Source organism: Sorex fumeus, unplaced genomic scaffold, assembly GCF_029834395.1.
Source record: "Sorex fumeus unplaced genomic scaffold, SorFum_2.1 ptg000024l, whole genome shotgun sequence".
Lineage (NCBI taxonomy): Eukaryota > Metazoa > Chordata > Mammalia > Eulipotyphla > Soricidae > Sorex > Sorex fumeus.
This window is the reverse complement of record NW_026606081.1, coordinates 48,514,876-48,532,090: the sequence shown is the minus strand read 5'-3', so window position 1 is coordinate 48,532,090 and position 17,215 is coordinate 48,514,876. Positions and strand designations below refer to the sequence as shown.

Below are 17,215 nucleotides of genomic sequence, written 5' to 3'. Positions count from 1 at the left end.
CCACCCACCACCCCTCCCGGGGCTGTTTATCCAGACCCCCAGAGCTCACGGTGGTTCTGCAACATCCTCTATCTGTTCATCAGCCTTATCAACGTACGAAAGGCCTAAATTTGGGTTAGAATCCTTCTCTTTGACTTCAGTGAAATGTCCCACCCCGCGTTTATTTATTTATTTTTTATTTTAATGAATCACGGTAAGATACAGTTACAGACTTACACATTTTCGTGATTATATTTCAATCAAACAATGTTCAAGTACCCATCCCTCCACCAGTGCCCATTCTCTACCACCAATGTTCCCAGTGTCCCTCCCCCCACCTCATCCCTTCCCACCCCCTCCCTCTGTGGCAGACACATTCCCTTTACTCTCTCTCTCTCTCCTTTTGCCTATCATGGTTTCTAATATAGGCACTAAGCAGCCGTCATGTTTGGTTCATAGTCTACTTTCAGCACACACCTACCATCCTGAGCAATCCCTCCAACCATCATTTATTTAGTGGTCTCTTCTCCATCCCACCTGCCTTTTCCCCCAGCACATGAGATCAGCTTCCAAGTGGTGGGGTGATCCTCCTGGCCCTTATCTCTACTATCGGTAGGTGTTAGTCTCATATTATTGTTACTTTATATTCCACAAATGGGTGCAGTCATTCTGTGCCTGTCCTGCTCTTTCTGACTCATTTCACTTTCGCATGATACTCTCCATGTCGAACCACTTATATGCAAATTTCATGGTTTCATCTTTTCTAACAGCTGCATAGCACTCCATTGGTTAGATATACAAAACCCTGTGGTTTTTATCAGGAAGCTTTCCTTTCTCCCTCCTTGGCAGTCTGCTAGTCAGTTACTGTCATTGTCACTCCCCAGGCATGCAGCTAGCAGTTAAGAGATTTTTGGAACAAGTATCATGAGGTGACTCCAGACCGGAGGTGGGGGTGGGGGGAATTTATCATTCCTAGGAATACATACAATCAAAAATTCTTTGACCATCCTAGGAAGAAACCTAAGGTCCCCAGGTCTTCTTGTAAAAATAAAATGGCAGATGAGAAAATAAAAGACCACAAAGAGAAAACAGAACAAAGAAGAGAGCCTCCCCACAGAAGATGGTAGGTCCAAGTTATCAGTATATAAGTGAATAAATAATATCATGTATGTACAACAGCTTCTCCCTGCACTTGTGCATAGAGAGTCATGCCAAAGGGTAAGAGAAGACGTAGGAAAAACAGAGCAAGAACTAGGAGAGATTTAAAGGCCACCACTGTCTTCTGTGACAGGCCGGGGTCTCGCTCTGGTTGCTTTCAGAAATAAAGTATTATGACATTTTTTCAAAACAGACAGACGATGCCACACGCCAAGATGCAGATCCATGGAAAATGCTAGAAGGGAACACCTCATATCAGCATTCGGATGGAGAGAGAGATGCTCTCCTGGATGTTTATATCAGGAAGACAAAACACAGCATTTTCCACATTTTCCAATTTTCCTCAAGCCCATTTTCAATTCAGAAGCCAAATGATTTGAAAGGCTGTTAGCTCCAAGTGCAAACTTTTAAGGATTTAGCAAAAGGGCAACCAGAGGAAAGATCAATAAGTTATAATCCTGTAATGTGTTTTGTATTTAAAGGGTCTCAGGACAAAATTAAAATAGTATTCCAACTTTACAAACTCAGTGAATGAAGAAAGCATTGTATACCCCAGATAATTAGGCTCTAATTCAACGTATACTAAAATGAAAGGGAAAAAGGCACAGGAGAAAAAAGCAGAAGAGCCTTGCCACTCACACAAAAGGCAGAAAAATCACATTATTCTGATCATCAAAATGTGGGTTTTGTTTTTTAATCTTTTAGGTCCATTCATAAAATGCACTTATTAAGGAGTAATATCTGTCATTTCCAAGCATTTTCCTTCTTGCATATAAAAGAAGATGTCCTATGAGTTAAAAGAAAGTGAAAGAAAGGCTAAATGCAACCCCGGACATGTAATTCCTCCTCTTACCATTGTCGCCGGAAGGTAACGAGACAGTGTTGGTTGGTATGGTCTCAGAATTCACTTTTCCATTCTCAAATGTGTCATTTTCTGTCTGCTGCAACTGCCAGTTGAGGCCAAATAGATGCATCGCTGGGGGGAGGGGGGGAGAGAATAGGAGCTGTTTAAAAGTCTGTGGCTTGTAGCTACAACAGCAAATGCGAAACATGTCTAGAGCAAGCATTACATGAAAAGCTAAACCCCTCCATGTTCTGAAATGCCAAGGATAACTACCAAATAAAAATCACAAAGTGTTCCTCTAACCACCACCATGCCAGGAACCACTCAGGGCCATGGTGACCTTTCAGCGAGGGTACAATGACCGGGCATTAGGCAGTGAGCTGGGACCAGGAAGCACTCAGGGAGGAAGTGTTTCTTTGCTTTGTCTGGGGTCCAGTCTTTCCATATCTTCGGCAGGTCCCAGCAGTGCGGGCCACTTGCCTGTATACAGCATTCGGCTGCTACTCTGTGCTCTCAACAGACAATGCTCATCTGGGTTAAAGGACGTACACACGAGCCTGTGGACACAAGGCAGGACGAGAATGGACGAAGTTGTGCAGGGCAGAAGGACCTTTGAAGATCCCAAATCGCAGAGGAGCCAGCTTGGGAGTTCCCCAGGTCCCACTGATTTCCGGCATAGCCAAAGTCACCTTCTGAGGGGGATTTCACTGAGATCCTCTGGGAAAGCAGCTCAGACGGTTGTCAAACACTTACCAGTGTTTGACATTTATGATTTCAGGTCTAGGAGCCATACCCAGGGGTGCTAGAGGGCTGCTCCTGGCTAGATGCTCTGGGGTCACTCTTGCTTTTTTTTTTTTTTTCGATTTTATTACATTTTATTGAGTCACTGTGAGATACAGTCACAAAATTGTTCAGGACTGGGTTTAAGTCATACATGATCCAACAACCATCCCTCTACCAGTGTCCATTTCCCACCACCAGTGACCCCAGTTTTTCTCCTGTCACCCCCTCCTCCCACTCCCTCAGCCTGGCTCTATGGCAGGTGCTCTCTCCCCCCTCCCCTCTTTCTCCCCTTTTGGGTACTATGGTCTGTAACACAGATACTAAAAGGATATCGTGTTTGTTCCTTTACCTACTTTCAGCATGCAGTTCATGTCCAGAGTGATCATTTACAACGATTTTTGTCATAATGGTCCCTTCTCTATCCCAACTGCTTCTCTCTGGGGTCACCCTTGAAAGTGATGGGGGCAAGAAGGGGTGCAGCACATGGTGCCAGGCAATCAAATTCAGGTCTTTGGCTTGCAAAGCATATACTCAGGCTCTTTGCGCTAGCTCCTTGACGCTGAAATTTATTATGATATCTTGTGAGTGTATGTGTGTGTGTGTGTGTGTGTGTGTGTGTGTGTGTGGTGTGTGTGTATGAGAGGAGTGTTGGCCACATCCAGTGGTGCTCAGGGTCCATTCTTGCCTCTGTGTTCAGTAGTGACCCCAGGAAGGGCTCTGGGAACTTGTGTGGTGCTGGTGGAGTAGAGCCAGGTGGGTTAAAGTGACGCACAAGACAAGGGCCTCATCCCCTATTCTAGCTCTTCAGTCCTCTCCCAACTGTTTATAACTTTGACATGCTTATTGTTTATTATCTTTATCTAAAATACTTAGAAGAGATAATTAGAAGACTGTACAATTATAAACATAAATATAGTATAGTTAGAATATATTACTTTAAAATATGTTACCTTATGCAAAATATCGTAAAGTATATAATATATAAAATATGATATATACCACGTATTTTATATATCTATTTATTACACTTTATATAGTTTATATATTATATATGATAATATAAAATATATTATATATTACTAAATTATAAATATAAAATTATATATAAACACATAAAATTATAACATATATTTATAGATAATTGTATACAAATAGATAAAATCATATAAAATATAGCGATAGCACAGCGGGGAGGGCGTTTGCCTTGTGCGCGGCCGGCTCAGCCGAGCTGGGTTCGTTTCTTCCACCCCTCTCAGAGAGCCCGGCAAGCTACCGAGAGTATCTCACCCACACGGCAAAGCCTGGCAAGCTACTCATGATGTATTTGATATGCCAAAAACAGTAACAACAAGTCTCACAATTTTTTGTGAGACATTACTGGTGCTCACATTGAGTAAATCGACGAACAACTGGAGGACACGTATTATATAAAATGCATATTTTATATATCTATTGCATGCAAATATGTAAACTATTCAGTTTATCACTTTTTTCTTCAAATACAGAAGAATAATCACAGTCATATTAGCCATCAACACTTACTGGAATCTTCTGCTAGGTTCTACAGAAGCGACTTGAGGAGTTAACCCCAAAGGAGGGCTAAATATAAACTGAGGAAACTCTGTGATGGCCACTTAGCCTGTCACTGAGGAGAATTTCTGGGGCATTGTGTTGCTAACCATGCAGAGTGGAAGTGAGCAGAGAGGTGGGAAAAGGCACAAAAGCTGAAAAGCAGAGTGAGAGGCAGGGGAAATCCCCTGTAAAAGGCTCTTGCTAACTCCCCAGTGAAAAAGAGATGCACCAGGCAGAGGGCCAAGAACAGGGTCTTTGGAAGTCGCTGGATTTGGGGTGAATCCTTAATGGACAAATGATATAACGGTGGTTTAATGGAGTAATCAGTTGGTGTAAGTAAACCATTAGGTCTAATGAGGCTGACTCCACCTACCTTAATTGAGATGAACTTTCTCGATGGTACAGATGAAGCAAGACCATTCTCTGTCTACAGGTACTTCATTGATTTATCCCATTCTCCAGATGCTGAAACTGTTTGCAATCTCCTGACGCAATACATCTCAATAACTAGTTCTTTCTGCCTGTGATAGTCTTTACCCACTGAATCCTACTTCTGGGCTGGAGAGGTAAGACAGGTGGAAGGTACTTGTGTTGCATGTGGTCAACCCTGGTTCTGTCCCTGATACCGCACATGGGCCCCGAGCATCACCAGGATTGATCCCTGAGCATAGGAGTAAACCCTGAGCATTTCTGGGTTTACTGGTGTGTCCCGCCCCTTTTAGTTTATGAAAATAAAATAAACTCATACACCCCCCTCAGCAGAAACTCCCTGGGATGGACTTCCCCAACTGTTTAGAATTTCTTGAAGATTGTTTTCATTCATTTTTTGTATCCTATTTTTTCTTATCTGTTACCATATAGGCAGATGTGGATAGAAATCTGTCACAGAAATGAATTCTATTTTATGAGGGTTTAAAATGTAAAAAATAAAATCACTTGTGAATACAAGGCAACAATTTAACAGCAAGACGAGTAAAGAAAAAACAAATACCTAAATGGTGATGAGTAGACTGATGTGTTCACTATTCATTCATAATTGCTTGATGGAAATGCTGGCTGGCAAGCAGTTAAGTAAAAGTCCATTAGACTGATTTTTTTTAAAAAAAGACAACAGTTTAGGGCTATTTTCTCACCAGCCTCACATTCCTTTATTAACAATAGCTAGTGTACATTTATGCTACTGTAAGAAACATACCAACCCCAGATAACAGCTTTTGTTCCCTCTACTCCATCCAGTTTAACCACGTCAAGTCTCAATTAGAGACTGTCCACAAGTTCTCTGAAAGTCTGATTTTTCACAGATGAAGATCCAGTTGTCACAAAACCCTCCAATATAAAGACTGTCAATGCATAATGGCAAGCTGTAACTTTCTCTGTCATTAAACGATGTTGCATCTGAGTAACAGAATGTCACGAGTTATCCAGGCACTTTTCACATCTGACATTTTCCCAGGTTAAAGGCGTTTCAGCGACTTGTAAATAAAAGCAACAGGAGCCAGTTCTGCACCCAGAAATAAAAGGTGTGACTGAACAGCAAACCCTGGGCACAGCATCCTGGATACCCTACTGGGGTCCACGTGTCCACCCAGAATAACAATTGGCCATGTGAGCTCATATAAAATCTTTCTGAATGACAGACTGGCTCATATAATGGAGCAAACAGAGACAATTCCTGGGATCTGGGGGCCGAGTGTCAAGTGTTACCATATAATGTTTGTGCTTGGAGAGAGCTTTTATTTTTTGCCAGATGGGCAATGACTTTGCTTTATAATTTTTATTACAGGAAATCTCAATAAATGGGATTGTAGTTCTCCTTAAGATCTTGTCTAGGAGTTGGAGCAATAGCACAGTGGGGAGGGCATTTGCCTTGCATGCGGCCGGCCCGGGTTCGATTCCCCGCATCCCATATGGTCCCCTGAGCACCGCCAGGAGTAATTTCTGAGTACAGAGCCAGGAGCAAACCCTGAGCATTGCTGGGTGTGACCCAAAAAGCCAAAAAAAAATCTCATCTAATGAGAACCAGGAATATCAGCTAGAGTATCCAGGAATCTATCTCGCTCCACGCTGTATTGAGGACAGGGGCCAACAAGTGGCTTGGTCCTAGTCTAGCAGAAGCTTTGGGGATGTTGGCATCTAGAGGAGCTCTGGACGTGCATTACGTGTAACAAAGATTTTGATGCAAATATGGGCTGTTCAGATACTGGCTCCAATGTGTGTGTGTGTGTGTGTGTGTGTGTGTGTGTATGTGAGACTGAGAATGTGTGTGTGTATGAGAGAGAGAGGGAGGGGAGAGAGAGAGGGAGGGAGGGAGAGACAGTGAGAGAGAGAGAGAGACAGAGGGTGGGAGAATGAGGTAGAGTGAGGGAGAGAGACAGTGAGAGAGGAAGAGGAAGAGAGAGAAAGAGGGAGGGAGAGAGAGTGTGAGCGAGCAAGTGAGTGAGAGAAGGAGAGAAAGACAGGGAGGACCAGGGGAGAGGGAGAGGGAACAGAGAATAAAGGAGTCATGACCCCACATGTCAGCGATGCTAAGGAATGTCTATGTGCTGGAAACAAGACTGGCACACAGGATGTGCCTTGGCAGACACAGGCCTGGCGCGAAATACAACACACGTGTCAGTAAAGTGGCAGAAGCCAAGCCATGAGTGGCTAAGCAGGAAAGCAGATACACAAGAGGGGGAGGCCTTGGCCCCTGCACTCCAGGAAGAGCACCCAGGATGCTGGCTCTGCCTGGGCCCAGAGAGCACACAGTAGCAGAGGGGAGAGAGGGAGCCACCTCCAGCCCACCAGGACAGGGGCAGGGGGCACAGGTGGGAGGGCACATACGTGGGCACATTCTAGGCACCGTCCTGGAAACACAAGGACATCCCCATCAGGCTTGACTGTCTTTACGGAAACTGTCACCAGGTGATAAAGACATGAAATCAAGAACCCGGGACGTCGTCACTTTTAAGAGTCTTAAAGACAATGTGGGAGTCGGAGGTGTCAGGCTGGGGAGACGCTGTACGGGCGAGGGTGAGGATTTGCTCCCAGGAGGCCTGGGTTTCATCCCCAGCACCGCCCAGGCCCCTGAGCACCTCAGAAGCATCTACCAAGCACCTGGAAGGGGGCAGCCCACAGGCACTGCTGGGCATGGCTCCCAAACATAAGGAAATAAAAAGGGGGTGGGTGGGTACATGGCTCAGATATAGAACACATCTCTGGTACCATGAAAAATCACAAATAATTTTAAAATGACAAGAGTGAATAAGGTATTTCTATATTTCAAATGAGAATAGCATTTATGTCACGGTCACGGTCCTCCCATTGTTCATCGATTTGCTTCAGCGGGCCCAGTAACGTCTCCATCATGAGACTTATTGTTACTGTGTTTGGTAAATCTAGTACATCACAGGTAGCTTGCCATGCTCTGCGGTGCGGGCGAGATACTCTCAGTAGCTTGCCGGGCTCTCCGAGAGGGGCGGAGAAATCGAACTCGGGTTGGCCATGTTGGCTGTGTGCAAGGCAAACGCCCTACCGCTGTGCTATCACTCCAAATTTACCTTTTGTTCCTGATATGGGTTGGAGCGATAGCACAGCGGGTATGGCATTTGCCTTGTATGCGGCCAACCCAGGTTCCATTCCTCCGCCCCTCTTGGAGAGCCGGGCAAGCTACCAAGAGTATCTTATCCGCACGGCAAAGCCTGGCAAGCTACCCATGACGTATTCAATATGCCAAACACAGTAACGAGTGTCACAATGGAGACGTTACTGGGCCCGCTCAAGCAAATTGATGAACAATGGGAGGACAGTGACAGTGACAATTCCTGATATAGGTTTCGTAGTTTTATATGGTTACTTCCAGGTATTTCAAGGTGAGTATATGTGTATGTGTGCATGTATGTGTGTATGTGTGTGTGCATGTATATGTGTGTTTGTGTATGTGAGTGCATGTGTCTGTGCATTTGTGCATGTTGTGCATGTGTGATTGTGTGCATGTGTGTGTGTGTGTGAGCTTGTGTATGCGTGTGTGCATGTGTGTGTGTGCATGTGTGTATGTGTTGGGGGGGGGATGCTAGGAACATACCACAGGCCTCACTCAAGCAAGGCAAGGAGGTGATTTTGCCCATGGCAGGGGCTGATGCTATCTGCAGTGTTCTTCAAATACGAACTCTGGAATGTGTGCGCTGGTGTAAACATCACACAGCATTCGATATGCCAGACACAGTAACAACAAAGTCTCCAATGGAGACGTTACTGGGCCCGCTCGAGCAAATCGACGATCAACGGGAGGGCCTTTTTTCTTTTTTAAAATTAATTTTATTGAATCACCGTGAGATAGTTATAAGCTTTCATGTTTGGGTTACAATCACACAATAATCAAACACTCATTCCTCCACCATTGCACATTCCTCACCACCAATATGTCCTGTATAACCCCCATTTCCCACCCTCCCTATGCCTCCATGGCAGATATGATTTCCCATAATCTCTCTCTATTTTTGGGCATTATAAACATCATACTTTAAAATGCCTGATGTCCAGTGCTTTCTAATACAGTCTGCCACTGGTATCATCATTACTCCGATTCAGGTTTTTTTTTTTTTTTTGGTGGGAGGAGGATCCTCCCAAGCATGCTCAGGTAACCTTGGGGTCCCTCCTACTATTCTGGGTGAACTGTGCTGGTGGTTTAATACTCAGATTTGAGGATAAGGCACTGCTCAACCCCTGTGCAACTGAGGACACCCTGACAGAGATGCTCAGGGACCATATGCAGTGCCAGGATCAAACAGGTGGTCACCGGCATGCAAAGTGAGTGCCGAAATGGCCCCTCATTATTCCAATCCATGAGATGAAACAAGAGCACAGAGGCTGTCACAGGAATGATTGAAAACGTTAATTTGGAACAGGGGAACTGACCTCCTCACCCTATTTCAGTGTTCCTGTGTCTACCCTCTCGCCTACAACCTGACTGGCTGAATGCAAATCTCACATTCCAAGTAATGAAAGCTAGGTTTTCATTCAAACATTAAAAAAAACCCCATAAACTGTTACCTTATCCCCATCTTGACAGTAGCAAATTTAATGGGAAGTTGTCCATGTGTGAAATCCGAGTCTCAGACACATGTTTCCAAACCCATGTTTACCAGCTCTCCATGATCTTTCGCAAGATCCCTTGTAAGTGGGTGGTTTGGAACTGGAATGTATTTCTCCTATTAAATATCCTAGAAGTGTGGATAAGTCACCAGATGGTCAAAAAAACTCTGTCTACGTCTCCAAAAGAAATATGTATATACACAGCAACAAAAGGCGCGAACAAGAATGTTCACAGAAGCGTTATTTGTAATAGCCCTCACCCAGAAGCAGCAGAGCTGGGTGTCAGCAGGAAAACGGCGTAGTGGAGTCATACAAGGCAGCTCAACAGAGCAGTGACTGTGAAACAGAGCAGGCTGGGACCAAGATAAGTAATCTCACAAACACTGGGCAAGAGAAGCCATTCCTCAAAGCCACAGAGAGTGTGTGAGCCCGGTGTGAGAAGTTTGGTAGCACCGAACTCAATCAGGAGCCCAAAGTCAACATATCTGATTGTCTCTAGAGAGGAGAGCAGCAGGGAATTACAGGGGAGTCCAAACTGAGTTTAGAAGGACAGAGACTGCATTTCAATGTACAATCTACTCAGATTATACGACAAATATATTTGGCAATTGCAAAACAGTGGGGCGTGACCATTAAGTACAGTTTTCCCCTTAAATAGGGACAGTGTGTTTGGAAAAAAAACAACAATGAAATATGGTGGTTATGTAGGGAAAGATGGTAACACCTTACTTTTGTATCAGGGGGTGACTCAACCATTACATGGTGAAATATGGTACTATGTTACTTCTGCATCTGGGGGAAAGGAGTGTCCCACTGGTTTTATAGTTTCCTAAATGAATACTGTACTTCAAATTTAAGAATGACTGAAGGCCTGAAAGGCTTGCATGAGGTTGGCCGCAGAGAGATTCCCCATACTAGAGAGGGTACCCTGAATACCATCAGGGCTAGTCCTTAAACACTGCAGGGGTGACTCAATCTCTGCCCCTTCCCTCTCACTGAAAAACAAGGGGATTACCAAAAAGAACCCCTAAAACACAAGACAGCATTTAAGGAGGCGGGATTTTGACCTTCCTTCCTCCTGGTGCTTTTCTTTAAGGATCTTGGGGGCTTCTCCATTAAGCAGCAGGGAGGTGATGAGGAGGTGATGAGGAGGGTCTTGGGGTACAGCCTGACAGAGAGCTGGAACAAATGCACAGAGAAGCAACAGGCACAGTCCTCCTGTCTGGGACATTCCGGTAGAAGGTTGACAGAAGGACCCCCCCCCCCCCCCCATCCAAGGGACATGCCACAGCTGCACAGAATGACTGGGGTGTGCACAAGAGAAGTTCCCCTGTGACACACCCTGGAACAGTCACACAATGACTCCCAAGGACACAAGGGGTGGCGGAGGTGTCTGGGATCCACACCTGGAAGTGCTGGGATTCAAATCCAGGGTCTCCCCCATACAAGCCTGTGCTCTGCCACCAGCCCCCGGGAAGGACACACCTTCTGTCCTATGGCTGTCACAGCCATGCAGAGTGAAGAGGAATGACACGTGACCCCATTAAGGAGGGAAAGGGCAGGGTGAGAAGAGACAGACTTGAGGGTGGTCTCGTGAGACTGCATAGTAGACTGTAGGGTCACTAGCCCAAACCATGACACTCCGGACAGAAATCTTGCTGCCTTTGCTATCCCAAGACAAAGATAGTTGGGAATGATCACTCTGAATGGGAACTGTGTGCTGAAAACAGGCAAAGGAACAGTGTCTGTATTGCAAACCACAATGGAGAGGGAGAGAGAGGAGGGAAAGAGAGTGAGGAGGAGGAGGAGGAGGAGGAGAGAGAGAGAGAGGGAGAGAGAAGGGGAGGGAGGAGGGAGGGAGGGAGGGAGAGAGGGAAAGAGAGAGCAAGAGAGAGAGTCTCTGCTATAGACTGGGGGGGTTCTGGGGGGGTGGGAGGGAAACTGTGGACATTGGTGGTGGGAAATGGACAATGGTGTAGAGATGGGTATTTGATCATTGAATGATGGCAACCTAATCATGGACAGCTTTGTAACTGTGACCTGTGGCTCAATAAAAAAATAATAAAAATATAAATAAAACATATTGAAGCATATTAAACAAAAAGAATCTTGGGGTCTCATTTGTGAGGAGGTGAAGCAGAAGCCCACATGACCTGTCATGAGCTCAAAAGGGGCAATAGAAAAGCACAGGGAAATTCCTCAAAAGGAAAGGACTAGAATTTCCACAGACCTGTTTCCCGTGAATGTCCCGACACAGATACACACTCTCTCTCTTATGCTGCCCCATCACTCACTGCACACCAAGGCTCACTGGCAGGCAGGATGGTGGAAGGAGAGGAGTCAGGAACAGTCCAACCTCAGGGATATGGTGTGGCCTGTCATGACTCGGACGCGCATGATGATGTCCCCTTCCAGGAAAGAGCCTGCCACAAGGAGACAAACACTGTCCTGACAGGCTGTCATGGCCATCACCCTTTTAGGGGCAGGAGGAAGAATTGTGGTCAGGAGAGGCTGAGCCAGGCAACCTGAGGTGTGTGTGTGGGGGGGGGGGGTGGAGACAGTGGAGGGGCAGAGCTTGGGTACTGCCAAGTCTGACCTGTACCATGAGAAGGTTCCGGAGATCCTACACACAATCCACTAAACACCCTGGGGCTGTGTGCAGCTATGAGAGGCTTAGATGGGTTCACTCATGTTGTGCTGTGAAGGACTCGACTATTAAATCCACTGACTATTAAATTTACAGGATGGGACGGTCCATGCATGTGATGGTCATCTCAGCACACCAAAAACAGACCCTCTGACCCATCACCCCAAAGAAGCTGTGGAGCTGCAGTGGGGAGTGGTGACTGCTGGGGACCAGAAGCCTAAATGAACCGAATCCCATGGTTCTAGCTTCCCACCCGACACGTTTGCTGATGATCTGGATCCAGATACAAAGAGCCAGCCTAAAAGATGCTCAGTGGGCTGTGTGCCTGCTTTGTATGCAGGAGGCCTAGAACCCCTGCCCATACACACAGCGCCCTGAGCATCACTGGGAGCAACCTTGAGCACAGTGCTGGCTGGAGAATGACTGACTGACTGAATGAACGAATGAAGACAACCGAATGTTAGTAATCCCTATGATATGGGCCTATTTTTAATTAGGGGGGCTTACTGGGAGGACTCTATCCCCAATAGGAAATGAGACAGGGTAGAAAAGGGAACAGTTTTTAAAACTCTTTAAAAGTTTTAAAGAGTTTGGCTGGAGTCTGGGCTGGAGAGAGAGCACATCGGTGAGGTGCTTGTCTTGTACACAGCTGACCTGTGTTCAAATCCTTGGCACCACCTACGGACCCCCAAACACTTCCAAGAGCTATTCCTGAGCACAGAGCCAGTCGTAAGCCCTGACACAGGTGGGAATGACCCCAAAACAAAAAAAAAATTGTTTTTTTTTTTAAAAAACCTGAGACTCTAAGAAAAGTCCTAAGAGTCTTGATTTAGAAGACGGACTCTATTTTGGTGACTAGAAATAGGAACTGAGCTTTTGTTTGGACTCATCATGACAAACAATTCGGCAAGTCCCTCAGACCTCATGAAAGCAGAGCGCACCCACCTCCACGTTCCAGTGTGGCGTTCTGGGTTTCTTCTGTTCCTGCTTTCACTTAACCCTGGGTAACAACGGTTAGAGCTTGAATCACAGATCTACCAATTACAAGCTGTACAGCCCTATAATTACGGGTGCAGTTCTCAGTATACTTAACTATTAAGTAGGAACATGATACTTGATAGGTTTGCAGTAACATTAAGACGGTGCTAAGAAAGCCCTCACACTCGTGCCAGCACCGCACAGGATGTTAGGGCCCACCACTCACGACTGAAATTTAAACTTTATTGGTCTCCCTCCACTTCCCCTGCACAACTCTCTCCCGTTTTTTTGCTGCTGTTCTTGCACTGCACACATTTGGCTTGGAGAACACCTTCTCTGAGTTGTGCTGGAATGTGCTCCTGACTATGATATGGGCCTATTTTTAATTAGGGGGGCTTACTGGGAGGACTCTATCCCCAATAGGAAATGAGACAGGGTCGAAAAGGGAACATTTTAAAAAAAACTCTAAATTTTTTTAGGGGGGAAGCTAAACCTAGTGATGCTTGATGTCCACACTCGGGGATTATCGAGGAGGGGGGCTATGAAACTTTGAGGTGTTGGGATCTAACCTGGGCGTCCTATACAAAACTGATGCTCAGCCCATGGAGCTAGCCCTCTAGTCTGGGAGGGAAGAGCTTAATATACACCAGCTCTTCCACTACTTTCTTAGAAATTATGTTGAGGGGCCTGGAATCCTGGAATAAAAACTCAGTCCTGAAAAAGAAGGGATATAAGTGAAGAATCAGTGAATAGTCCAAGGGAATTATGAAGACCAAGGGCTCTGGCTTTTCCCCTTTCTCAGGAGAACACAGGTTTCCCGATGAGTCCTTGCTCTCTCTCTCTCTCTCTCTCTCTCTCTCTCTCTCTCACACATACACACACACACACACACACCCTCTCTGATTTCTTACAAGAATGGCCATTTGCCATCTACAAAGTGACCAGGCACACACTTTACACCATCTCCTGAGCCAGTGCTAAAGGAATACTGACAAGATCAACTCAAAAAAACGACTCAGGAAAGAAGCACTTTTGGCCTCAGCCGCAGAATTGGTAACTAGTGCAGTGTTTATCATGGCCCCCTTATGATCTCATTAGATTCTGGGCCCCTGGACCTCTATTCTGTGACTGTTTTTCTTTTCTTTTTTTTTCTTTTTCTTTTTGGGTCACACCCAAGTGATGCTCAGGGGTTATTCTGGCTCTACACTCAGGAATCACTCCTGGCAGTGCTCAGGGGACCCTATGGGATGCCAGGGATCGAACCCGGGTTAGCTGCATGTAAGGCAGATGCGCTCCCCACTGTATTATCATTCTGGGCCCTGTGAGTGTTTTTCTACCTGAGGCCTGTGGAATATTCTAGGTCTCCACCCCCCAGTTGAGATACGGTGCATCTCGACCACATTTTAAAAAAAAGGTTTCTCATGACCTTCACATATGGTAACAGATTCAAGACATTTCCTGTCAAAGTATTTATTAGAAGCATCCATCTATAACATTTGGGTTTGTTTTCCCCTTCACCATAACCTCCTCGGTCAACATGAAAGAGAAAAACACCCAAACGAGCCCCTCACTAATTAAAAGACTTTGAAGAACACATTCTAGTCAGGGGCTAATGGGGACATTTTCTGAAGAAATTCTCTCTCAGGTCCAAAGGCTGCTCAAGTGAGAAAAATGACAGCCCGCTGGAACTTCCTCTTGTTCAGGGCTGATGGAGGTGAAAGAAAACCATGACATTCACACAATTCCTCCTCCTACCCAGAGGAGGAAAGGGTCTCTACTGGTCTGACGCCACCCGTGTGGTCTGGGCACTCAGACGCTGGTCCTTGGGATGCTTGAAGCGATGAACCCCATGCCACATGGCTCCCCGTTAAGAGAGGCTGCCCCCAGTCGGTATCATCTCTGAGGAACCTACCGCTGAAGTGGCCAGCGCAGGTGCTACCCCTGTCTGCAGGCCTCTGTCCTCTAGCACTGCTGGGTGGGGATGGGCAGGAGGGGTGGGTCAGTGGCTGATGCTGCCCAGCTGCCCGCCAGGCCTTCGAGGGAATTCCCAGGGCTGTGCACAGTGCATGTGGGGGCTGGCGCCCATGACACCTGTCACTGGGACGATGCGCACCGGGGTCCTGATGGGCTCGCTCTGAAGTTTTGGCAACGTGCAGGTTAATTCCTGGCATCCCTGGCACTCTTGGATGGGTGCTCCTGAGTAAGGCAGGATGGAACAGACATTCTCCCAAAGGCAAAGCATCTGGTATCACTGGAGAGCCATCAGGGAGGGGAAAAGCACAATTTGACCGAGCTTGCACTGGATATACATGTCCCTGTAAGTCTGTCTTTCTGTGCTGGGACGTGGAGACAGTTTGTTCCAAGGTGGATCAAATGATGCCCCGCCCCTGCCGTGGTGGAGTACTAGGTGGGGCAGTGGGGGCTGCAGGAACCTAGGATAGCACTGCCGAGGGGGCGGGGGAGGGCTGTGTTTCTGTCTGTTGCTTTAAAGCCGGTAGATTTGGGTGGGAGGGGAGCTGAGTGATTTTATTTGATTTTTTTTTCCTGAAAGGGGTCAAGAGGCCAGATAGGTCAGGAAGATTCCCAGGCACCATCGAAGGTGGAAAGGTTTCCTTCATGGTTGGGAACACAGCTCACATCCACCCTGGCACATATCCCTCTAAAGAGTTTTCCAGAGAAAGATGTATGCAGGAGCACGCAGACTGAAGCTGGAGGAGAAAAGAAAGGGAATCCGGGTTTGGAGTCAGGCGCCTGCTTCCAAGGCTTAAGCCCCGTGGCTTCAGGTGGGGTCTTTGTTTTCTATTTAAGGAGATCTGGGCCACGGAGTCAGAACTCTTCATTTCTGCAAAAAAAATAATCTGGAAACGGTTCCCTCTATGTTCTCAGCGGTTTCTTCCAGATTTTCTAAGCCAACCCATTTAAAATACAAATTATTTAGGATAAATACTGAACACACAGAAAAAGGCAACTGGCATCAGAAAGCAGCAATACGCCTGTGATATAATGTTGTCGTTCTTTGCTTTAATTTGAAAATTCTGGGCCAGTGAGATAGTATAGCTGGGACGGCATTTGCCTTGCATGCTGCTGACCTGGGTTTGAACCCCAGCATCCCATAAGGTCCCCTGTGTACCACCAGGAATGATCCCTGAGTGCAGAGCCAGGATAATCCCAGAGCATCATTGGGTGTGGCCCCAACCAAAAACAAATGAATGAACAAATACAATAATATTGCAGGAGTCAAACTATTGTATCTAGTTTTGTTTTCTGCTTTTTGGGTCACCCCTGACAGTGCTCAGGGGGGCCACATGCGGAGCTGAGGATTGTATCTGGTTAGCTGCATGCAAGATTACTGCCTTTCCTTCTGCACAATCCCTCTGCTCCCCGAACTACCCTTTCAGGATCCAGTTCCTTGGGCATCTGAGGCTTAGAAAACAACATTTCTTCATGTATGTTTCTATTTCCTGACTCCAGATCGACACGACACCCCTATGAAATGACTGTATTTTACAGAGGAAGAAAAATGCTCTTAAATATAGGGCAATGATTTGATGCGATGTCTGCTTCCAGAATGCTCCAAGGCGTCAGTGTAAAATGAAAGCCTCTCCCGAAGAAGGCAGTTTGTAACGTGGACCCCCTACCGCTCCAAACTGTCATTAGAAATACATAGTTTTCCATAAATTAGCTTTTGTTTTGGATTTCCTGCTGTGTACATATACATGTTGACGGAACAGTGGTAGGCGATATTTTGGCATCTGAATCCATTATTATTTGTTATTAATGGTTAAGGCTAATAGTATTTCAACACTCTATACCTTGCTGACCCAGATACGGTACCTTTAAAACTCACGTGGCTTTTCAGAGAGAGTCATAGTTCATGCGAACGTACGTGAATGCATAATTCATATTTCACAGAAACATGTGCTCTTCTTGGCATGAAAAAGAGAATGATCCCAATGGCGGGATGGGATTTGATCACTGTAACATTTACTCCAGCAAGGGCCATGGAGTATTGATGAGAAGCATGGGGTTTTATGAATGAACAGTTTTTGGGGGGTTGGGGAAGGAGGTATGCTGTTTATTTTCCTCTCTTGGCCCATTTTTTTGCTTTCCACCACCAATCACAACGGTTATCCACACATCAAGAGGAAACTCTCAGGACAGTGAGCTTGTGGCTTCCTTTA

At 46.0% G+C, this 17,215-nt stretch overlaps 1 protein-coding gene across 6 annotated transcripts in view; it reads right to left on the bottom strand.

Annotated features, from left to right (window-relative positions):
- TENM3 (teneurin transmembrane protein 3) overlaps positions 1–17,215 on the bottom strand; it is a 1,336,193-nt gene that overhangs the window by 142,284 nt on the left and 1,176,694 nt on the right. For all 6 annotated transcript variants that reach the window (XM_056114252.1, XM_056114254.1, XM_056114255.1 and 3 more), the window contains one exon: positions 1,991–2,113. In XM_056114252.1, the coding sequence (XP_055970227.1) occupies positions 1,991–2,113 (123 nt within the window). The remainder of the gene's footprint in view (positions 1–1,990; positions 2,114–17,215) is intronic.